Consider the following 24,795-nt stretch of genomic DNA (forward strand, 5'->3'; position numbering starts at 1 on the left):
ATTAGCAAACAAAATCAGTAAAATTGTTTGGAAACGTATGAAGTAATTATATCTGCTTGAAATTAACATAACACATTTCTTTACGTTTTATGATCAGTGCAAACTGAATGCTACAAACCGGTTGCACAGACGGTCATTGCGAACGTGGCCTGCTCAGGCAAACCTGAACGTGTAAAGAGTCATTTAGACAGTCCAGGTCACAGCCTGTCCCAGATGAGGTGCAGCTTGGGTAAATGGCCGGAAAAGGTTTATCCATCGCGCTGACATGTCATATCATAGCTCTGGCACTTATTTTTACAAGAACTTTGCACTATCGCCGACCATTTGTTGATTAATGATGAGGAATATCTTTACACGTGCGTGTATGAAGTTCCGAAAGAGGCGCTTGTTTTGTCACTGTCAGATGTGTGTGAGTGAGAAAGTTGTGATTGAACGGAGAAACATTTTATTTATTGTTGAACGTTCATATTTCTATAAAAAATCAACATTATGATTCACAGTTTGTTTATAATAAATTCTTCCGGGTAAGTTATCAGAATACGAAGCAGCTTGGATTATGTAGTTGTTACCTATTAATGTGTCACTGTACATATTTATTTAGAGATAAAAACGTGTTTCCGATATTTCACAGTGTTTTAAAATGCTGGTGTGGTGCACGGCTATTGAAGTAGTGCCACAGTATTATTACTTGCTGGATGAGTTACATTGAACTGGATATCTGAGAATTTGTGTCAAAAATTACTAAAACTGTATGAGACCAAGAGACTCGAGCGATCATTAGTGGCTGTCAAACACTGATGGAGAGATGGTGCACAAAGAGGTGTCAGTTATACGGCTGAGGCATAGATCTGTCATTTTGTGTACAAGCTGCTGACACAACATAGAGTTATGTGGAACTGACGCGACACAAAATACCGATACGCCTTCGTACTTCATTGACAGAGACCTACGTTTATCGAAAAATATTGAGTGGCGTTTGTAAATGCGTGAAGGCGTGAGAAAAATATTTAACTCTATGTGTGTATGCATGTGTTTAATAATATAGAGGTGCAAATCTCCTGCGAATGGGTGTAGTAGAAGCAAGCAACGCCGTAAGTGTTGACCGTAAGGTATGATGTGATGACGTGCCAGATGTTCAGTGGACTTACATCAGTATTCATGTTGTTACATTGAGGACCATTCAATTTATACATCCATATATACAATCACTTGTCGTGGTCTGAAAGTTATTTTTCATCATCTTCGCGTTCGTAAGGAGAACAGGGGTCTAGTGCAGCAGGGGATACAACCCGTCGGCTTTGGACAAGGACGTCACAAGCCGCCAGAGAGCAGTTTACCATTTTCGCTTTTGCTGTTATGTTTCAGTTTAGTTTTTTTACTGATTGCTTAATAAAGTGGATCTGTTTATTCTATCTCGTGAGATTTTTTTTTAAAAAAGTCAAAAAAACACTTATCAGCCACTGAAGGGAGCTACAACACTAAGAAGAATCGCTTCTCGATTGGCCACTTGTGACGTCATTGTCCAAAGCCGACGGCTTGTATCCCCTGCTGCACTAGTCCCGAGAACAGTGAAATTTTAGGACTGTAGGTGAACAGCTTTGAGGACCCAACAAGTTTGGTCATTTGTGCACTGTAATAACTAACACAAATTCACATTGTTTCTTTGGGGGGGGGGAGGAGTTGAGGATGTAGTCATGTGCGTACCATAGCAAAAATTTAAATTACGCAAATTTGCATTGTTTTTTAAATGAATTTATAGTGTAAGTTATGTTTATCAGATGTATGTATCATTGTGTGTTCTTGTTGCTTTATACAGTGTCAGCCATTAGTCATCTAGTGCCGAGTTTGACGTACCATGCATTCTGTACATTCCTATTTTGATCCTCCGTTGTTTTGCCAGCTTGTACTTATATGTTGGCATCCAGCAAAGAACTTCATTGTCAGCTGAATTTAATGATATTAGGTGTCTGCTTCATCACATGATACAGTGATGTGACATGTGATGTCATACATGTGCAAACAGAAAGAGACGAGAACAGATACTATTTCTTTTGACTGATCAGTTTTGCAGCCTGCTACCTAGGTTAGGTTTTATGGTGACAGTTTGGTATCCAAGTGGTATTGAACATTCCAGCGAATCCCAGTGTTCTACTTACTGTCAATTTACCCTGCTCCATTTCACTCACTCTGATCTTGGTTTGCATGTGTCTCCTAGTAGTTCCAAATATCCGCATCATTAGAGGCCTTTCTGTTTGTGGATGATTTTGACATCTGTCACTGTCATATAGCTATGTCAAAATTGATAATACACACTGAACTTTCTGTTTGAGAAACTTAATTTGAAAACTCTGTTTAGTGTACCAGACATGCCAGGGTATTTTTACTCTTGTCTTTATTTATTTCTTTTGCTGTACCTCTCATTGTGTTCCCTGTACATTATTTCAATCTTATTGTTGTTGGTTTTCAGGCTTACTTTCACACTTGCTCTGTTAAGTTCTTTCATTTGCTGTTTACTATCTGCATCAGAAGGAGACACTAAAATATCAGAAAAATAAAGGTGATTCAGATATGTTTCATTAACTGTAATCCATCTTCATTTAACCAATATAAGAATCTGACAACTTTCTCTAGTGTACAAGAAAATAGTTTTGGTGAAATGGCAGCTTGTTACCTATCTCTTTTGATTCTAAATTTCCCACTATTCTGATGAGGTGTGTAAGTTGATTTAATGACTTGTTTCACAAGGAAAATTTGTGAAGATTTGTTGAAACTGGGTGAAAAGCTTGTTTGGACTAAGAATACCAGAAAAACTGGTATCCTAATTCATACTTGTTGCTTTGTTTTATACTTTTGTTCACTTGTAAGTGGTCCGTAGCCTCTAAAGCCAGCTCATTCCTTTATGCGATTAAAATTTGATGTGTTTTTTCATGTATTTCAGTATGGTTTCAGTGAATATCTTGTACATAACAGAGACATCTCTGTGGTGTATAGTTTCTTAGGTTGGTGTGTGGTGATAGCATCCCACTCCTATCAGTATCTTGCATATGGTGACGGATTGATTTGTACCGTAGCTCAAAAACTAGGTTACATTCAGTGATGTCAGTGTGTGAGGTGGCAAAGCCAATTGATGTGGATACCAAATGAAGATTGTAGTAACAAATCTATGTGTAACCTAGCCTGAGGTCAGTCTCACGTGTTTAACGGACCTTTCATTTTATTGGCTAACACTGCAAGTAAATTCATGGTCCTTCAAGTTGTAACTTTGCCACTTTCCAAATGATTCATGGCTTTGAGTATAGTGATGGCCTAATGAGGCCTGTAACTCAGTGTGTGGAAGATGTAGTTGGGGCTGGAGGAAGCTGTGGGGGTGTCTTTGTACCATAACTCGGGTCTACACATACAGGTTACTGTGAACATGAACTGTGGTGACTAAAAGTTCATGTATAGTGTCGGTAATTTTCCCATTGTCTGTTGCTGTTTGTCTGGACTCACATTCGGGAGGACGACGGTTCAATCCCGTCTCCGGCCACCCTGATTTAGGTTTTCCGTGATTTCCCTAAATCGCTTCGGGCAAATGCCGGGATGGTCCCTTTGAAAGGGCACGGCCAATTTCCTTCCCCATCCTTCCCTCACCTGAGCTTGCGCTCTGTGTCTAATGACCTCGTTGTCGACGGGACGTTAAACACTAATCTCCTCCTCCTGTTGCTGTTTGTAACGATTCACGCAATGAATCATGGGAAGTCAACATGATGAATCATGAATTAGATATAGGTAGCCAATGAGGTCCTCATTCGTAATGTTCTTGGATTCATAAAGTTAGCTGGTATTTTTTCTAGGTAGGCTAGTTATAATTTAACCACATCTCTGGAATTTTTGGCACAACGGGAAATAAGATACAAATAGGTATTTGCAGGGAAGAATGTATGTCACATGAATTGACTGTGGCAATCATGTTGAGATTAGTTAACTTTGCCAACCTAGGTCTCAAGCTGTGCTACAGGTAAGTCTGCTGTCAGAACATTTTTTTCCCCCCAGTCCCCAAAGAAATACAGAAATCAGTAAGCAATCTTAAAATTTATAATAATCAGATCACTAAAAGTTACTCTGGGGCTCTCCACATTGAAAACAGATGTAATCAATTCATATCTTCTGTCGAAGTAAGACGCTACATTCAGCAATTGTCATTGGCTACCACATACTACTACCGGATTGGCCGCAACTGACATCAACAAATCACCAAAATCAGCATACAGCACTATAGCCACCATGATATTTATTTGAAGATTCCTAGTGGCAAAGTGTTGCCCTTTCTTCTACATCTTATAGTGAATACTGGTATGATGTCTTGCTCCTGTCTCCCCAAATAACAGCTGCCCCATTCATTCTGCTGCAGGCATATGTTCCTGGTTTTACAGAACAGTCGCACACCTTATTACACCTCAAATGGCCAAATAACACAGTCTAAATCTCGTGGAAAATGTCTGCGACTTTTTGTAACAGTAGGCGAACTGTAGAAGTTAACATACCTGCAGTTCGGTAACTTTTTGGGATTTAATTGTCAATTTGTGACTTCAGCTGGATATTGCATACCTAAAGAAAGTTGTGGACTCTATTAAGGTGATATAACTAGGCCTAATTGTTTTTGTCTGGTGTGCTTACATCACCTACAAAAATTGCAAGCATCTGTGGTATGTAACTCTTTACTATTTCTTGAGTCTTGGCAGTCTCCTTTCTGTTTGTTCATACAGTTCAGGCATTCACGGCTGATGTGTACAGCTTTATTGATTCTTCTTTATGGCCTCAGTAGGTGCCTTCCAGAGGAGGAGGTTAAAGGGCCAAATTGTAGTTGTGGTGACAGACTGGTTTGTAGCACAGCCTGGTGTTTAGGTTAGGTTGGGAAGAGACAATTTGGTTGAGAGTTGGCAAAGCTGACGAATGTGAGAATAGAAAATCAGCTTGTGGTAACAAACTTATTAAGCATAATGTTTACACCTGTGGCATACTGAAAAATGTAGGAGGAGGGAGGGGGAGGGGTTGCAATATGTAACTTTTACCTAGGAGGAGATGAAATGTTAGGCATAGCAACATGCATTTGACAGTAGCGTAATGCCCACAAAGCCAGAATCGCCAAGGATGTATTTGCAACACTGTTCCAGTTTTGAAGAAATATCTTACTCTGCAGACTTCTTGCAAGTTCATTTCATATTATTTTTTCTCTAGCATAACTGTTTCTATTAAAACAACATTTCTCTAGCTGCCCCTTCTTTCTTTATATCTCAAATGGGAATTATTGAACCCACCAACATGACTCATCTGATTCAACCCATATTATCAAAATGGTGGACATAAATGACTCATTGGAATCCAATATGTCTATAATATGCAGAAAAAAAGAATTGTAGTTATTCTAATAACATCACATTTAATCTACAGTGGCTGACAAAAAAATGTTAACCCCAGAAAGGGAGGAGGAAACAAAATGAAACTTAGTGGGTTTAGAGGGTGTATGATGTTGTGCTGTTATTTCAGCTATTCCAAAATAGTCAAATTTACACAGAACATGGCAGTATGAGCCCATCTATCAGTATGACATTGCCTCCTCTGTTGACTGGATGTGCGCATATACTTGGTTTTAGTAGGGTGTCATAAAGCTGTTGTATCCTCTCGTGAGGCAAGCTGACTCACAACTGTTGTCACTGGTCCCTGATATCCTGAATACTGCCACTAGCATGGAGCTGATGCCAGAGCAGGTCCCACACATTATCCATTGTTGACAGAACTGGGAATGTTGCTGGCCACACGAGTACCTCAACATCATGGAGACAGTTCACAGAAACATGTACCATGTTTGGACGAGTACTGTCCTATTGAATGATGATGCTATGATACTGTCTCATGAAAACTAGCTTAGAAGGATGCATTTGATGTATTGTCAAGAGTTCACTCAATCATTTAATATTTCCCACCACTCGAAACACAGCCATATGTGTTGTGATGTTAACGGCTGCTGCTAGTCTCCAGCCAATGGTGCGGGACGACATATAATGTTATAGTGAGTCCGTTACTTGTTCTTCAATGGCAGATGCAGATGTGAAGGGATTATAAGGTGCTTGGTGCCCAATATTGTGATCTACCCTTGTGGTGGTCAGATGTGGTTGATCGGAATGTGGACGACGAGTATGCATGGCCTCATGTTCCCATGTGGTCTACCATCAGACCTCTGTCACATCTGAATGCCCCACAAATCTGGATGTTGCTAGATTTGATCAGCAAACCAAATGTAGACCCACAGTGAGGCCCCTTTCAAACTGTCAGATGCTGATAATGTCATCTCACATGAGTATGTGGGATCTCCTTGTTCTTCAGTGATTGCTCAACGTGACATTGTGCAAACCCATTATATACCCCAGTGGGCCTGGTAAAAATACTAAACATGGACAACATTAATGCACCCTGATGGCTATTCTACCTGTGAGAGAGAATAATAACTCTCCATTATTTAAATACCTGCTGGTGCTTTTTTAATCACTTTTTTTGTTTGTTTGTGTGTGTGTGTGTGTGTGTGTGTGTGTGTTACATTGACATCCAACCATGTCTTCTTTTGTTAAGTGGTGTACATTCCAAAAACTGATATGGTAACAAAATAGATGCTGTCAGTGTTCTATCACTTTTTCTGCATGTATAGCATCACAAATGAAAACTGATATCTAGTGGATTAAGATACCCCTCTGAATGGCTTTCTTCAACTCAGCTGCCCTTACTTACGGAAAGCCATTATTTTCATTATTGAATAATCTCTGTTTTTAATTCGCTGCTTACCTATGCAAACATGTTAAGAAATGAATTTCGAACAAACGTTGGATGTCATTGTGAAATCCTCACAGTATTTCATTGATGCAACTGATTGATGTTGGATAGTTAAACAAGTGGTCACAATTTGCAACTGGACAAATCTGCAAGTCTCATTTGTTCACTTAACCTGGCCAGGTGGGGACCTCAAATCATTCTTTTGTTTCTTTAAAGTCAGTACCCGCCATTAGACTTTTTGCATGATCATGATTTTGGCTTTAAGTTGCCATTATCAAGTGTTTTAATGCCAACTTAAAGCCGAAATCATGGTCGTGTAAATGTAACACGGCAAATAAAAAAAAAAGTCTAATGGCGGTACTGACTTTAAAGAAATATATTATGAATGTGGCCCCACATTATGGAAAAAAAAAATCTCTTCTGTTGGACTGATTGTGTCATATATGTTTTTACGAGAAGATTAAAGACAGTAGGTGAAAGTACGTAAATAGTCTAAGATAACTACCTTTTATTGTAAATTTTAAGCAGAATTTTGGGATTCCAGGTATTTTGAAGTTTGATATTAGTTCTTACTTCAGCATCAACTAGGTGCCAAATGTGAAATAATAAATATGATATATTAAGGTACTGTATATATTGGCAGGAAATTTGTCAGATAAATGTGGAGCAGTAACTGAGAAAGCAAAGAAAAGAAGTGCTGCATCTCTTTTGTGATGATTTTTCTTTTTAAGAGTTTCTTTTGAAATTAAATTGATATTTTGTTTTCATGTATGTTTGCCCGCTTTTGTAATCATGTGCTATGAATACAATCAATGCATGTCTTTTTGAAATCTGTTATTGGAGGAAACATTTCGAGCAACTTCAATTGTAATTGCAGTATTCCTGTATTTGTGTATAGCAATATTTTTGTAATTTTTATTGTTCTTTCATGTTATTAAATACAGTTTTGTTTTTCGACCATTAAGTGTTTCTGTATAGTGCAGTCTCCACATAAAAAATGCAGTAATAAAAATATAACATTTAATGTTTGTTAACTTATCTAAATTAAAATAATAATTTTGTGCATTGTTACTTGAGGATCAGAATTCATTTTCTTTCTGCAGGGATGTCTTTATGGAGAAACATTGGAAGAGTGTGATCCTTCGCTCTGTGTGTGATTATTTTTTTGATCAGCAACGTAAAATCAGTTCTCCAGAAGATATGCCACCCGTAATAGCAACACCACATCATTACCTCATCAGCATCAATCGTTGTTCTATGTTTTTTGTAGCCGTTTGTATGACTGAAGGTAAAATGCAACTACCTTTCATTTAAAGAATTCTGTAGCTTTATCACATAAAAATTTCTTCCACAGTAGACTTGTCAGCTTGTCTTAATTGAAAGTTGTTAATTTATTATTATTATTGTTATTTGTTGTAGTAGTAGTAGTAGTAGTAGTAGTAGTAGTAGTAGTCGTCGTAGTACTGTTGTCATAATCACCACTATCAACATGTGTGTTGTTGCTGTATTTGTTACTACTGCTACTACTGTTGTGAAAGTGAGTAGGGTATAAATTTAGGCCTCAGTCGCACCACAACTGTTTTGTGTTATTTTCCTTAACTGCTCAAGGCAAATATTGGGATGGTCACTGTGAAAAAGATAATAGCAATTTTCTTCCAAGCAATGTTGCACATTACAATGGAATGTTGTTTATACAAGAGAATAAATATCTGGACCTGACAGCCTGGATTACAAGAATGGTACCAACCTCTATCAAAAAGAACCTCAACCTCAGGATTAGCTGTTTTAGTGGCAAAATGTTAAGGCAAAACAGTGGATGGTGATTCTGGGGTACCTGCTGGGCCCAATTGTATCAGGTTCATGATGACCTGTGAGCTTCTATCACAGTAAACTGTAAAATAGCCCCAGATCTTAATCCAGTGGCAACAGAGACCTGTTTTAAAACTCATTAAAGAAAGAGTGTGGCAGGATGTTTATAGTGCCAAAAATGTACACAATAAATATGATTTACTCAAAACATTTGTTGTGTTCTTTGAAAGGTACCGTTAGAATATTTAAAATGGGGGTACTAGCGCTAACAGGCAACCTGTGGGTGGCTGACTAAATGAATAAGGATATCAAGCAGAACCAGTTAGGTATTATATCAAAATGACATCCACATGGATACTCTGCAATCACACTTAACCATCTAGCAGTCCCCCGTGCAGGTCTGGGGGTTAGAATAGGCCCAAGGTATTTCTGCCTGTCGTAAGAGGCAACTAAAAGGAGTCTCATGTTTTGGCCTTTATGTGTTTGTCCCATGTAGGGTGTGACCTCCATTTTTCAAAATTTTGCAAAGAGCGAGCCGGTTGGGGAAGGGCGCCTTACATGGTGTATAATGTCTATCATGTGCTGAGACCTCTTGCATCCTTCGTCGAGTGGATGTGCACTTCCCCTCATTCTCCAGCTGTTGGGCAAGGTCACCCTCCTGGGTGCATTTTCCTCCATCCTCTGTGCAGTATCGCTTTCTGCACTGTCGATGATAGTGGACTTCTTAGCTCATTTGCGCCTGATATCCAGCACAGTAGCCAGTCTGTTATGATGGGGCTGCCATGTACCCTGCTGGTTGTAGCCCCCTAACCACACAGGGATCGCTCTGCTGATGCCTGCGGCATTAACTCCCCACGTATGCCAAGGGGTAGATGCCCGTCACCCTGGGACATCGGGACTCCTGGCAATGGCCATCCTGCCAGGTGGTCTTCGCTGCAGCTGGGTGGCACCCGTGGGTAGGGCTCCTGGTCGGAGTGGGTGGCATCAGGTTGGATGACAAGCCATGAAGCGTAGTACGTCATCTCTTGCTGGTGGTCAAACACCAGCGGTCTCTAAGCGGTCAAGGTCTATCTTCAGTGCTAAGAAATACGACCCCAAATAGTTACCACCCTGGCCACACCATGGGAGGAATGCCAGGCTAAGGATGGCAGTGAAGCTTATTCACCCCAGTACCTCGTATGTACGAGAGTTGGTGGGGAATCTTTCTTGTCAATGAAACCTCAGTTTTTTGTGGAGCTTTTAGAGGAAAAATTTGGGGAAGTGAAGGGCTTGTCCAAAATGCGGTCAGGGTCGGTCTTTTAGCAAAACAGGATCCTCTGCCCAGTCACGGGCACTGCTCACCTGTGACAAGCTGGGGGAGGTTTCTGTTTCAGTCACACTCCATAAGAATTTAAATATGGTCCTGGGTATCATATTTCACAGGGACCTTCTTTTGCAGTCTGCGCACCAGTTAAGAGCGGTGAGGTGTCCATTTTGTGTGCCTCGTCCACCAGGGTCCGAGTGATAATCAGGTTGCCACCGGTGCCTTCATCTTGGCCTTAGAGGGTGACACATAACCCGAGAAGGTCAAGGTGATTGTCTGCTGTTGTGATGTAAAGCCATATATCCCTCACCAATGCAGTGCTTAAAGTGCTGGAAATTCAGCCATGTCTTCCCGCTGGACTTGTAGCATCACCTGTCAGGGTTGTTGACGTCCTTCACATCCCAATACTCTCTGTGCCCCGCCTCCCATCTGTGTTAACTGCGGAGAGCACCATTTGCATTGCTCAGCAGACTGCAGGATTCTCCAGAAAGAAAGAAAAATAATGGAATACAAGACCCTGGACCGACTGACCTACACTGTGGCTGAGAGAAAATATGAGAGGCTACATCCCATGCATATGATGTCAACCTATGCATCTGCTATGACAATAGTTCTACCATCTTCTGTTCCACCGCATACAGTTGGCTCTCAAGAGTTTTCAGGCTCCACCTGCCCCCTTGATGGTGGGGGGCCACTTCCCTCCCTGTTGCTCCTGCACAACCTACTTCAGGAGCAACATCCCCCCCCCCCCCACCCCCCCCTCCCCCACCATCAGGGACGTCAGTCCCCACTTCTAAGCCGAAGCCTTAGAAGCGTAAGTCTTCTTCGACTCCTCTCGCCAGGAATGGATCCCTTGGGTCACTTCCTTCCCAGGTTCCTACCAGTAGCAAAGCTGAAACTCGACAGTGGCTGAAGCAACCACAGGTAGCTGGTCGTAGAGCTTCACAGTCCTCCTCAGCCCCTGAGACTGAATCAGTGAAGCCATCCCAGCCGGACAAACCAAAGGATCAACGACAGAAACCTAAAAAGAAAAAGACCCCCAAGAACTGAGGCACTGCGGTGGCCCCAACACCACCACTACCTACAAGCTCCGTGTCTGAGGATGAGGTGGAGAGTCTGGCGTCTGCTAGGGACCTAGATCTCATTGGGCCCGCAGACACAATGGATGTCATTCGCACAGGTACTCATCTGGTGGCAGCAGGTGACCCTGAGTCATAGACTGAGTCATTGAGTGTTTCATGCCTTCACAGTCTCACGATCACGTAATCCTCCAGTGGAATGGCGGCAGTTTTTTCCACCACTTGGCTGAGCTATGGCAACTGTTAAGCTTTACATCTGCTTTCTGCATTGCCCTCCAGGAAACCTGGTTCGCGGCAATGCAGACCCCTGCCCTCTGCGGCTGTAAGGGATATTACAGGAACTGTAGCGACTATAATAGTGTGTCAAGTGGAGTTTGCATCTATGTCCTAAACTCCGTATGTAGTGAAACTGTGGCCCTTCAAATCCCTCTTGAAGCTGTAGCTCTCAGGATAAGGACAACGCAGGAAATAACAGTCTGCAATGTATATCTTCCTCCAGATGGTGCAGTACCCCTGAACGTATTGGCTGCACTCATTGATCAACTCCCTAAACCTTTCCTACTTTTTAGAGATTGTAATGCGGATAACCCCTTGAGGGGTGGCGACATTCATACTGGCTGAGGTAGGGAGGTCAAATATTTACTGTCACAACTCGTCCTGTGTCTCATAAATTCAGGTGCAACCACACATTTCAGTGTGGCACATGGCACATATTCGGCCATTGATCTCTTGGTTTGCAGCCCTGGCCATCTCCCATCTATCTACTGGAGAGCACATTACGACCTGTGTGGTAGCGACCACTTCCCCATCTTCCTGTCACTCTCCCGGCGTCATGCCCACGGATGCCTACCCAGATGGGCTTTAAAAAAAGGCAGACTGGGAAGACTTCACCTCTGCTGCCACTGCTGAATCTCCCCAAATGGTGCCATCAATGATGTCGTTGAACAGGTCAAAACAACAATCATTTCTTCAGCGGAAATCGTGATCCCTCTCTCTTTAAGGTGTCCCCGGCGAATGACAGTCCCTTGGTGGTTGCCGAAAGTCACTGAGGCAATTACAGAGCGTCAGCGAGCTCTACAGCTACATAAGCGGCACCCTTCCCTAGAGCATCTAATAGCCTTTAAGCAGCTCCGTGCCCGCGTGCGCCAGCTTATAAAATGATGGGAACAGGAGTGTTGGGAGAGGTACGTGTCGATCATTGGATGCCATACGTTATCTTCCAAAGTCTGGATGAAGATCAGATGCCTTTTTGGGTACCAGACCCCAACAGATGTCCCTGGAATTAACATCAATGGAGTGTTATCTAACGATGCAAACGCGATTGCCGAGCACTTTGCTGAGCACTATGCTTGAGCCTCTGCATTGGAGAACTACCCCCCAGCCATTCGTACCCTCACATGGTGGATGGAAAAGGAAGTCCTCTTGTTCACTACACGCCACAGTGAACCCTATAATGCCCCATTTACAGAGTGGGAGCTCCTGAGCACCCTTGCACATTGCCCCGACACAGCTCCTGGGCCATCGCAATGGCAGGAGAGCATCATCATTCCGGTGCTCGATCCTGCTCAAAACCCATTTGCTGTGGAGAGCTATGGTCCCATCAGCCTCACCAACTTTCTTTGCAAGCTGCTGGAACATATGGTGTGTCGGCGGTTGGGTTGGGTCCTGGAGTCACATGGCCTACAGGCTCCATGTCAGGGTGGCTTCCGCCAGGGTCGCGCTACCACTGATAATCTAGTGTCCCTCGAGTCTGCCATCTAAACAGCCTTTTCCAGATGCCAACATCTGGTTGCCGTCTTTTTTGACTTATGTAAAGCATAGGACATGACCTGACGACATCATATCCTTGCACATTGTGCGAGTGGGCTTTCTAGGGCCCGCTCCCGATTTTTATCCAAAACTTCCTGACGCTTTGTACTTTCTGTGTGCAAGTCGGTGCCCCCCTACCCCCCCTCTCCCCGTATTCAGGAGAATGGCATTCCGCAGGGCTCCGTATTGAGTGTCTCTCTATTTTTAGTGGCAGTTAATGGTCTGGCAGCAGCTGTAGGGCCGTCAGTCTCACCTTCTCTGTATGTGGATGACTTCTGCATTTCGTACTGCTGCTCCAGTACTGGTGTTGCTTAGTGTTGCCTACAGGAAGCCATTCACAAGGTGCAGTCATGGGCTCTAGCCTACAGCTTCCAGTTTTCAACAGCGAAGTCATGTATCATGCATTTCTGTTGCCATTGCACCGTTCATCCAGAACCGGAACTTTACTTTAATGACGATCCACTCACTGTAGTGGAGACATATCGATTCTTAAGACTGGTTTTCGACACCCGTTTGGCTTGGGTACCTCACCTTTGTCAAATTAAGCAGAAGTGCTGGCAGCACCTCAGTGCCCTCCGCTGCCTGAACAACACCATCTGGGGTGCAGATCGCTCTACGCTGCTGCAGCTCTACAGAGCCCTTGTTCAATCCTGCCTTGACTATAGGAGTCTGGTTTACACTTCGGTGGCACCCTCAGCGTTGCATTTACTTGACCCAGTGCACCACTGTGGCGTTGGCCTAGTGACAGGAGCTTTTAGAAAGAGTCCAGTGACCAGTGTCCTGGTGGAGTCCAGAGTCCCTACATTGAAGGTTAGCGTGTACAACTGGTTGCCATTTATGTTGCACATGTTCATAGTTCTCCTGCCCATCCTCGCATTGGCAGCCCAGGTCGGGGCTTACGATTGCGGTTCGCTTCCAGTCCCTTCTGTCTGCAGTGGAGTTCTTCCCATTACCACCTCTCCTCAAGGTCCATTCACATACACCTCCATGGTGTACACCTATGCAGCAGATTCTACTTTACCTGTTGTATGGCCCTAAGGACTCTGTTAACCCTGCGGCTCTACGCTATCACTCTAGATTCTTGACATGTACAGGGGCCATGAAGTGGTTTACACTGATGGCTCAGTGGCTGGTGGTCACATAGCCTTTGCATATGTTCATGGAGGACATATTGAACAGCACTCCTTGCCATACGGCTGCAGTGTTTTCACTGCAGAGCTGGTGGCCATATCTCGTGCTCTTGAGCACATCCATTCATGCCCTGGCAAGTCATTTCTCCCGTGTACTGACTCCTTAAGCAGCCTACAAACTATCGACCAGTGCTATTCTCGCCACCCATTGGTAGCATTCATTCAGGAGTCCATCTATGCCCTGGAACGATCCTATCATTCAGTGGTGTTTGTGTGGACCCCAGGATACGTCGGAATCCCAGGCAACGAACTTGCCGACAGACTGGCCAAATAGGCTCTGCGGAAACTGCTTCTGGAGATGGGCATCTCCAAATCTCACCTGCTTTCTTAGGCTGCAGGGTTTTTCGGCTTTAGGAGATGGAATGGCATAACAGTATGCTCAACAAACTGTGTGTCATTAAGGAGACTATGAACGTGTGGAAGTCTTCCATGTGGTCCTCTCATAGGGAATCAGTTGTCCTCTGCCGGCTCCACATTGGCCATACGTGGCTAACGCATAGCTACCTCCTTTGTCGCGAGGACCCACCTAGGTGTCGCTGTTGTTCACAAATGACAGTCATCCACCTCTTGCTGGACTGCCCACTTTTAGCCGCTGTGCGGCAGACTTTTATCTCTCAAAGCATCCTACCTTTGGTGTTGGGTGACAGTGTCTCAGCAGCAGCTTTAGTTTTACGTTTTCTTTGTGAGGAAGGGTTTCATCATTTGATCTAAGTTTTAACACATGGCCTTTGTCCCTCTGTATCCTCCACCCTAGTGCTTTTAGGGTGGAGGTTGTAATGTGTTACACAGTGGCTGGCTTGTCCTTTTTATTCTCATGGTCAGCCAGCCATGGTAATCTGCTCTGTTGTTTTGATCTCTTCTACATGTTTATTGTGTCTCTGTGGGTTTCTTGTCCGATTTTTGTCCATTTTAGTGTTTGTTGCCCTTCTGTCATCCTTGTGGTTTTCTCCTTTCTTCAGTTGTGTTTTGTAGGTCTCAATTATTTTACTCCCACCCTTGTGGAGTTATTTTCATCGGAATGAGGGACCGATGACCTAGCAGTTTGGTCCCCCCCCCCCCCCCCCCCTCTCTTTTAAACCAACCAACCACCTGACAGAGGGTGCATTGAACCACCTTCACAATAATTCTCTATTCCAATCTCAAACAGCGTGCAGAAAAAATGAACACCTGTATCTTTCCCTGCAAGCTCTGATTTCCCTTAATTTATTATGGTGATCGTTTCTCGCTGTGTAGGTTGGCGTCAACAAAATATTTTCGTGTTTGGAGGAGAAAGTTGGTGACTGAATTTCATAGTGAATGAAAAATGCCTTTGTTTTAATTATGTCCACCCCAAATCCTGTATCATGTCAGTGACACTCTCTCCCCTATTTTGCGATAGTAAAACTTGTGCTTCTCTTCTATGAACTTTCTCAATGAACTCTCTTAATCATATCTGATAAGGACCCCATTCCACACAGCAGTACTCCAAAAGAGGACGGGAAAGCATCGTATAGGCAATCTCTTTAGTAGATCTGTTGCATTTTGTAAGTGTTCTGCCAAGAAAATGCAGTCTTTGGTTTGCCTTCCCCACAACATTTTTTGTGTGTTCCTTCCAATTCAAGTGGTTCATAATTGTAATTCCTAGGTATTTAGTTGGATTTATGGCTGTTAGATTTGATTGATTTATCGTGTAATTGAAGTTTAATGGAGTCCTTTTAGCACTCAGGTGGATGACCTCACACTTTTCATTATTTAGGGTTAATTGCCAATTTTCCCACAATTCAGAGACCTCTTCTAAATCATTTTGCAATTTGTTTTGATCTTCTTATGACTTTACTGGATGACAAAAGACAGCATCATCTGTAAACAATGTAAGATGACTGCTCAAATTGTCTCCTAAATTGTTTATATAGATGTGGAACAGTAAAAGGGCCTATAACACTACCTTGGGGAATGCCAGAAATCACTTGTGTTTTACTCAATGACTGTCAGTTGCTACAAACTGCGACCTCTCTGACGGGAAATCACAACTCCAGTCACATAACTGAGATGATGTTCCATAAGCACGTAATTTGATTACAACCCACTTTTGTGGTACGCTGTCAAAAGCCCTCTGGAAATCTGTAAATATGGAATCAATTTGAAATCCCTTCTCAGTACCATTCGCACTTTGTGTGAGCAAAGAGCTAGTTGGGTTTCACAAGAACGGTGTGTTCTGAATCTGTGTTGACTCTGTGTCAATAGACCGTTCTGTTCGAAGTAATTCATAGTGTTGGAACACAATATATGTTCCAAAATCCTGCTGCATATCAACATAAATAATATGGGCCTGTAATTCAGTGGATTACTCGTATTGCTTTTCTTGAATATTGGTGTGAGATGCTCAACTTTACAGTCTTTGGGTACGGATCTTTTGTCAGGTAAGCAGTTATGTATGATTGTTAAGTATGGAGCTATTGCATCAGCGTGCTCTGAAAGGAACCTAATTGGTATGCAATGTGGACCGAAAGACTTGCTATTATTAAGTGATTTGAGTTGCTACAGTATTCCGAGGATATCCGCTTCTAAGTTACTCATGTTGGCAGCTGTTTGTGATTCAAAATATGGAATATTTACTTTGTTTTCTTTGGTAAAGGAACTTTGGAAGGCTACGTTTAGTAAGTGTGCTTTAGTAGCACTTTATTACCTCTGTCTTAGTAGCACTTTAGTACCTCTGCTTTAGCACCGCTGTCATCAATAGTATTTCCACTGCTATTGTGGAGAGAAAGCATTGATTGTGTCTTGCTGCTAGCATACTTTACGTACAACCAGAATCTTTTTGGATTTTCTGCCGGTTTTCAAGACAAAGTCTCACTGTGGAAACCATTGTAAGCATCTTGCGCTGAAGTCTGGGTAAATTTTGACCTTCTGTAAAAGATCGCAAATCTTGGAGATTTTGTGTTCATTTGAATTTGGCATGCTTTCTTCGTTGTTTCTGCAACAGTGTTCTGACCTGTTTTGTGTACCAAGGAGAGTCAGCTCTGCTGTTAATTTATTTGGTATAACTCTCTCGGTTGCTTTTGATACTATTTCTTTGAATTCAAGCCACGTCTGGTCTACACTTAGATTGTTAATTTGAAAGGAGTGGAGATTGTCTGTCAGGAAGACGTCAAGTGAATTTTTATCTGCTTTTTTGAATAGGTATATTTTTCGTTTTGGAGAATTTGAGGTTTACAATATTCAGTCTCACTTAGCTCAGCATTATTTTTTGCTAAGAGTTCAAGTGTGTTTTTGCAACCGCTTTCTATTCGTGTGGGCTCATGAACTACTGCTTGAAATAATTTTCAGAGAATGTGTTTAGCACAAATTCAGATGATGTTTTATGCGTACCTCCGGATTTAAATGTGTATTTTTGCCAACATATTGAGGATAAATTAAGGTCACCACCAACTATAATTGTATGAATATGTGATTCAAATTAGACTCAAGTTTTCTTTGAACCTTTCAGCAATAGTACCATCATAGTACCATCGGAGTTGGGAGGTCAGTAAAAAAATCAAATTATTATTTTATTTTGGTTAACAAGAATGACCTCTGCCCATATTGACTCGCAGGAGCTACCTAGTTTAACTTCAGTTTAAGATAAACTACTTCTGACAGCAAGAAACACACCACCACCAACTGTGTTTAGCCTATCCTTTCTGAACACAGTTAGGTTCATCACAAAGATTTCAGTTGAACTTATCTCTGGCTTTAGCCAGCTTTCAGTACCTAAAACAATTTCATCATCAGTGCTTTCTATTAATGGTTGGAGCTCTGGTACTTTCCCAAAACAGCTACGACAATTTACAACTGTGATAATGATGGTTCCTGGATATACATTCTTCCTGTGTTTGACCCGCAACTTTGAGACAGGAGCCCTTTTTGTGTTCCCCTGACACCCTCTAACCAAAAAAACTGCCCAGTCCATGACACACGGCCCCTGCTACCTGTGAAGCTGCCTCCTGCACATGGTGGACTCCTGACCTGTTAAGTGGAACCCAAAACCAGACCACCCTATGGCGCAAGTCGAGGAATCTGCAGGCTGCACAGTCGCAGAACTGTCTGAGCTTCTGAATCAGACCCTCTGCTCAGCTCTGTACTAGAGGTCCTCAGTCAGTCCTGTCAACTATGCTGCAAACGGTGAGCTCTTCTTTCATTTCGCAAACAAGACTGGCAGTCTTGGCATAAACAAGCTGCAGTAGCCTGTTACAAGCAGTAATGTATGCTTCTTAAAAATGCCATTGTGAGGGCAAAAATCATATGGTATGCAGATGGAATTCCTAATTCTCAGGATAAAATTAAAATTGTATGGTCAGTCATGAAGGAAGAGTCTGGCCAACAGCACAAAGTTGATGATATAAAATTGACACAATAAAAATGTTTTTGTTACTGATAACTCAGATATGTGTACAGTATTTAACAAATATTTTCTGACTACAGCAGATGATTTAAATAAAAATACTTCCTAGGGTGTCAAGCACAACATAGAGGGTGTATCAAATAGTGCAGTTCTAGACATAAATTCTTCGCATGTAGAAAATAAATTGATGCTAAATCACAGTAAGACTCAGTTTTTACAGTTTGTAACACGCAAATCAACTAAAACCGGTATTTTGATTACACAGAATGAACATATAATTACTGAGTTTGAAGAATTCAAAATCATGGGTGTTCAGATAGATTGTAATCTGTCATGGAAAGCCCATGTTCAGGATCTTGCTCAAAAACTGAATGCTGCTATATTTACCGCTAGCTATATGCCTGTGCTTCACAAGAAAAGTTAAAGAACGACCTTTGTATGTTGTTGCTTTCTTGGGTTCTGTACATCAGTCGTTAAAAATGGAATCCTTATAGGATCACATTGTCAGTGTCATTTTTCATATCAGAAAAGTCAAATGTAAATGAAACATATTGAAATAAGAGAAAGATTTACTAAGTTTTTTTATACACACAGTGAAATCCACATGTCTTAGCCATGTAAATTCAAGTTAGTTTGCATTTGTAAAGATAAGATTGTGGCACTTATTTTTGTGACTGATGTAACTTACTAAAATACTTCTGTCACTGAGGTAAAAAGAAGCACACCCAATTGATATTGGTTCTTTGGTGCGCTTGCACCATCAATGAGGTAAATATCTGAACTGCTAAGCTGAGTTTAAATTATATCTTTTTATCTGCGATAAAATTTTGATGAAATAAAAGCTATGTGTTGGCCTAAGCTATTCTCAAGTGACCTGTGAAAACTTTGTGAAAGTTCATCTATTAGCTTTGAAGATGAGCGATTCCAGACTGGCAGAAGTGACAGTTTTACAGTTTTATTCTTAGTATACATTGGAACCGTATCTGCAGTATGTGAGGGTCCAACTCGAAAATTAGTCTACTTTGTTTATTTTTCTATTGCTTATGACACACAGCATTATCTACTGGGATAACTCTTTCCATTCACAAAGGATATACTTGGCTCTGAAAAAGGGGAGTTTGAGCAGTATGTGGTGTAAGTTTGTGAACCTCTTATTGATCCCTGTTCAGGCGTGTGGGAAGTCTGGCAGTGGCCTCTGAATATATGTTGTCTTTTAGGTCTTTTGTTGTTTACAATATGAGCTTGTTCCCAAGATATAGCAGCTTTCACTCGGATAATATTAGGCAGAAATCCAGTTGGCATTTGGAACATAACTCCTTGGCTCTTGTGCAGGGAGTTGTTGCATTATTCTGCCTGCACACATTTTCCGTAAGCTACCACAATAATTAAAGAATCTTGGGAGCTCTCCTCACTCTTTCAAATGTCAATTTGACTGTATAGTACTTTATTTTTCTTCTGTGCTACCTAATTTGGGATTTTATGCCACTATCGAGTACAATGCTAACAGTTCTTACACTATTAAGATGTCATATATAGTAAAGTCAATACGAAGCACGTAAACAAATCTTGTTTACCTGCCTTGGACTGACTTTACCAGGTATGGTAGTTTGTATCTTCTATTGAAAGTCCACTCAACTCTGGCTGGCATGTCAATAGTAGGTCTAGGAGTGCTATACAGTGGGAACTAGGACCAGTGAGAATTCTTTGCCACCCACCCTCCCCCCACCCCCAACAAAAAAGTTTCTGGTGCTGTCATCCACTGGAACTGAGCCAGTGAGACTCATTTCACCTGTTGGGGAACATGCTCCGTTCTTTGTTAAGGAAAGGCAAACGCAAAAGAGCTGGGGTCAATTAATCAACAACAGTTCATACCTGTGACAAATAATGATGGTACTCCTTTGGGAAACAGAAACAGGGGATGAGGAAGGAACACCTCGTACACTCAATGTGTGTGCCTGGCGGCGTCATTTGACATGTTATAGAGACGATACTAGGAACTGGTGTGGAAACTGCATGCGACTGACTGCAGATGGTGGTGCATGTTGGGCCAAACTGTGCCTTTCATCATGGCTCGGAGGTCATGCTTGACTTATTCTAGTGGCTGGCAGAGAAGGTAGAATATACCAGCCTCACTTACAGTGTTTCAACAAAGCTCACAATCTGCAGAATTCTCTCCAAACAGATAATGGCTCTCCTTGTTCTGAGTGGAATGGAAAGCTTGAACAAGAGACTAGGAAGGTTCTATGACAAGCTAAACTGCAACTTCTGAGACTTGCACCATAAGGCTGAGAACGGTAGGGTTGCCGTTAATGGGTCTCATAGTCAGTATGCATCAGAAGCTGCTACCCAAGTAGCTGATGTGGGGCGAACACAAGGATTTTTATAGATTATACGACTCTCCATTCAGTCGAAATATCAATAGCTGCAGGAGACCCGGAGGTATCGGTGCAAGATACAAAGAACTACTCCTACCTCACAGATGATTATCAAAATTCTTGTTGTTAACTGCTGAATCATTTGCAGCAAAGTACCAGAGTTTGAAGTGCTCCTAAAAAGCAGAGAAACTCATAATATTAGGTACAGAAAGGCGGTTATAATCCAAAGTTGACAGTAGTGAAATTTGTGGGGAAAATTTGGTCATCTATTGAAGGAATAGGCTAATGGAAAATGAAGGTGGTGTATTTTTCACAGTAGACAAGAAACTTTATTCCACCGAGATTTTTTGGGAGACACTAGGTATCAGAGGTGAGCATAAAATTATAACAGGATCCTTATATCAATCACCAGACCCACTCCTGATGTAACACAAAACTTAAAAGAAAATCTTCGTTCACTACTACTGAAGTACCCTATTGTACTGTTGTCATTGGAGGAGGCTTCAGTCATCCAATAATCTGTTGGGATAGTTAGAGTTTTGTGCACGGTTGGTGTGAGAATGCAGCCTGCAAAACATTACTAAATTCCTTCTCCATAAACTACCTAGAAGAGAGAGTTTGGAATCCAACTCATGCTGAAAATATTAGGTGCAGTGACAAGAAATATACCTGAGGATGTCTGCATTGAAACTAGTATCAGTGACCATAAGACAGTTGTAGCGACAATAACTACAAAGGATAACTACAACAAATAGATTTATATGTTCAGTAAACTACATGAAGAAACCAGTGTCATATCTCAATAAGGATTGTCATTTAGGACAGGAGCATTGAGAGGAACTATGGCCTAAATTTAAAAGAATAGCTTACAAGACGGCAATGGAATGGCAGTCAGACAGTTGACAGAGTGGTGGACACGGTCACATTACATTGGGTGTCAGATGTGGTGCAACAGCTCATCATGGATGAGGAAGAGGAAGTGCAGTGCAACATTCACTCCCTGGCAAGGATGTGGAGAGTTCCAGTGGCACCAAGTGGACACACAGCAGGTAAGCGCAGTGCCCAGAATGTGTCGCTGGAGATACCTGGGCCAATGGGACACACCAAACGAGATGTTGTAAATGACTCACCAACCTCTTCAGTGCGGCTGTGTGTCAGTGACCTGATCTTGAAACTGATGATAAATTACACCGAAGAAAAGGCTCACAGCAGAGATGGTAATAATGAGTGGTCCCTAAGCCTGCAAGAACTGGATTACTCTACGACCGTGGAGAATATGGCGCTCAGGGTATTTCATACAAAGACTTATGGAGCAATAAGTGGGGACCTCCTTTCTTTCAAAGCACCATGTCAAGGAACAGATTTGCAGAAATATACAGTGGTCTTAGGTTTGATACTATGTCAGGAAGACAGTGTAGGGAAACTGATATATTTTGCCTTTCTTGAGAAATATGGAATACATTTACTGACAATTGCATTGTCTGCTACATGCCAGGTGAGAACATGACTGTTGATGAGCAACTATATTCTTGCAGTTACAGATCTCCATTCCTACAGTACAATTGAGTAAACCTGACAAGTATAGGATAAAATACTGGCTTTTGTGTGATGCTGTCAAGTGCTACGTCCTGAACGGATTCCCTAAATGTGGCAGATGTGAAACTCTTAATCCAAGCAAGAGTTTTGGTCAGCATGCTATTATGAAGCCGGAACAGCCATTGTTCAACTGTGGTCGTAACATCCAATTGACAACTTCTTCACCTCTGTGAAACTGGCAGATGTGCTAAAACAAAAAGGAACAAGTTTAGTTGGCACTCTTTGGAGATCACGCGGCATGAAGTGGAGACAACATATTGTAAGAAACACACTTGTAAAAGTCAGGTGACAATCTTCTCACAGTATACCAAGAGAAACAGAAAAGAAAGCACTTACTCCGAGTAACATGCGAACTGTACGTCAGGTGAATTAGAATTCTGAGAAGAAACTACCAGAAACTGAGAAGTTTTAGAATGAAACTAAGGGCGGAGTCAGTATAATTGACCAAATGGATAGATGCTACAGTGTCAGAGCTGGCACCCACCTATGGCCTGTGCATGTCTTTTACAATATTCTTGACCTTGCCATGATCAATGCCCACACAGTTTTTAAGTTTCTTACCTTTAAAAAGATTTCATGCTGAGACTTTATCCTCAGAGTAGCAGATGAGCTTGTTGATCCCTACAAACTGCAGAGAGGAGCCAATCTCCCCTCGCATGCACTCACTACTGGCACTGGCCAATACAGAACAGAAGGCATTGTCAAATATAGGTTTCCTGCAAACAACAAAAAGGGAAATAAAACATGAAACGTATGCTTAAAGTGCAACTAGTATGTGTGCAAAAGGTGCCAAGCAAAAACTCTTGTTGAACATCTGAAATGTGAGCCCATCCCAACTTAGACAATTCTGTCAACTTTTTGTTCCTAAATATTTCCAAATATTTATAATTATAGACTGAAGTTGTTTCTTCTTATGTCTTAGTTCCTTGATTGCAATAATCAAGAAAACGTACAGAGCATTTTAGTCACCTGCTGCATTTTAGAATCTTTCACAAACACTCAGTACTTACCTTATTTATCTGTAAAAGTAAAAATAGCATTAGTATTCACATAAACAGTATGTTTTGACAGTTTCAATCTTTTTATAAGGAAAACCGCTGTAACATTGTTTTACTTACTTGTTTTAACAATGATTGATGAAAGACTGTGGAAATTCTTCTGTAAAATTTAAAATAAAAAAGTTTTTTTCTGAAAATTTAAGTTTGACAGTGTACTATTCATTTTAGAAACCAGATTATCCATTGGTTACACTTTAGAGTCTTGCTAAATGTATCATCAACATGGCAACACTCAAAACACCACCCAAGTACTAATAAAATGATGGTTTTCTACTGAGGGTTAAAAATGACCCATGTTGTACTACCATGTGTGCATCAAAGTCTGGTACTTCTATTGTTAAAATATTAAATATGTCGTCATACTTTGTAGAAAGTTGAAATCATTTGAAAGAGTCTTATTCCAGCACTGAGACAACCACAGTGGTGATGAAGTCAAAATGTGGTGTGCCAAAGCGTTCCAAGAATATTTAATTTCAAAACGCGCATGAGCATGCACGTGGGTACTCATGTGTCTGGGCATGTCTGTCTCCTCTTAAAGTCTAGGATTACATACTTTCTCTTGAAACATGGCTTCAGCATCATTAGCTTGCCATGTTTCTGTTTTGTAGCATAGGCCAATATTCTGTGTGCTGCCTCTTGTGATCCAGCTATGTGCTTTTGATTTTACATTACCTTGGTGATTGTGTGAACAGTTTCTGGTCCAGTAAATGGAGTTATCAAGCCTATCCTGATCAGTTTTTCAACTTGTCCATTGCCACTAATTCGTGAGTGACCAGGTACCCTCAGTAGGTTGACCATGTTGCTTTTCCCTAGTCTCACAAGGGCTTCATGGCATTCCACAGTGACTTTTGATCCTGTTGAAGGGGCTGATAGAGATTTCAGAGTTTTTTGGCTATCAGATTAAATGTAGATGCTACAATTCTTGTAGTGCCTGTGTAAATTCTCCTCCGTGCCCACTTTAATAGCAGATATTTCTCTCTGGAATAATGTGGCCAGCTTACCAAGAGAAACTGCTCTTTCTAGTCTAGGTTGTATGCTGTATACAGGCTGATTATAATTAAAGTTTGACTTTCAAAATGATGTATAAAAAAAAAAAAAAAAACTCACTGCTCAGAATGACATCAAATTTGAATGAAGTATTGCAACCCTCTGGGCAGGGGTGCATGTCTGGTAACTGTATGGGTAGGCATGATGGGGACTTGAAGGAATTAACTAAAATAAAGGATGAGAATGAGCCAAACTCTTCTAAGCAGTTTCCAAAATTCAAACATAAAGGAGATGTTCTATGTGTACATCTACATGTACATACATACTCCGCAAGACATCGTATGGTGTGTGGTGGAGGTAATGTGGACCAATATTAGTTGTTTCCTTTTCTATTCCACACACAGATAAAGTGATGGAAAAAT

At 41.6% G+C, this 24,795-nt stretch overlaps 1 protein-coding gene across 1 annotated transcript in view; it reads left to right on the forward strand.

The window, feature by feature from the left end:
- Positions 1–202: 202 nt before the first annotated feature.
- LOC124555105 (AP-3 complex subunit mu-1) overlaps positions 203–24,795 on the forward strand; it is a 163,734-nt gene continuing 139,141 nt past the window's right edge. The window contains exons 1-2 of the mRNA XM_047128906.1: positions 203–524; positions 7,911–8,095. Coding sequence (XP_046984862.1) covers positions 490–524; positions 7,911–8,095 — 220 coding nt within the window. The 5' untranslated portion in view covers positions 203–489. The remainder of the gene's footprint in view (positions 525–7,910; positions 8,096–24,795) is intronic.

Source organism: Schistocerca americana, chromosome X, assembly GCF_021461395.2.
Source record: "Schistocerca americana isolate TAMUIC-IGC-003095 chromosome X, iqSchAmer2.1, whole genome shotgun sequence".
NCBI classification, from domain to species: domain Eukaryota; kingdom Metazoa; phylum Arthropoda; class Insecta; order Orthoptera; family Acrididae; genus Schistocerca; species Schistocerca americana.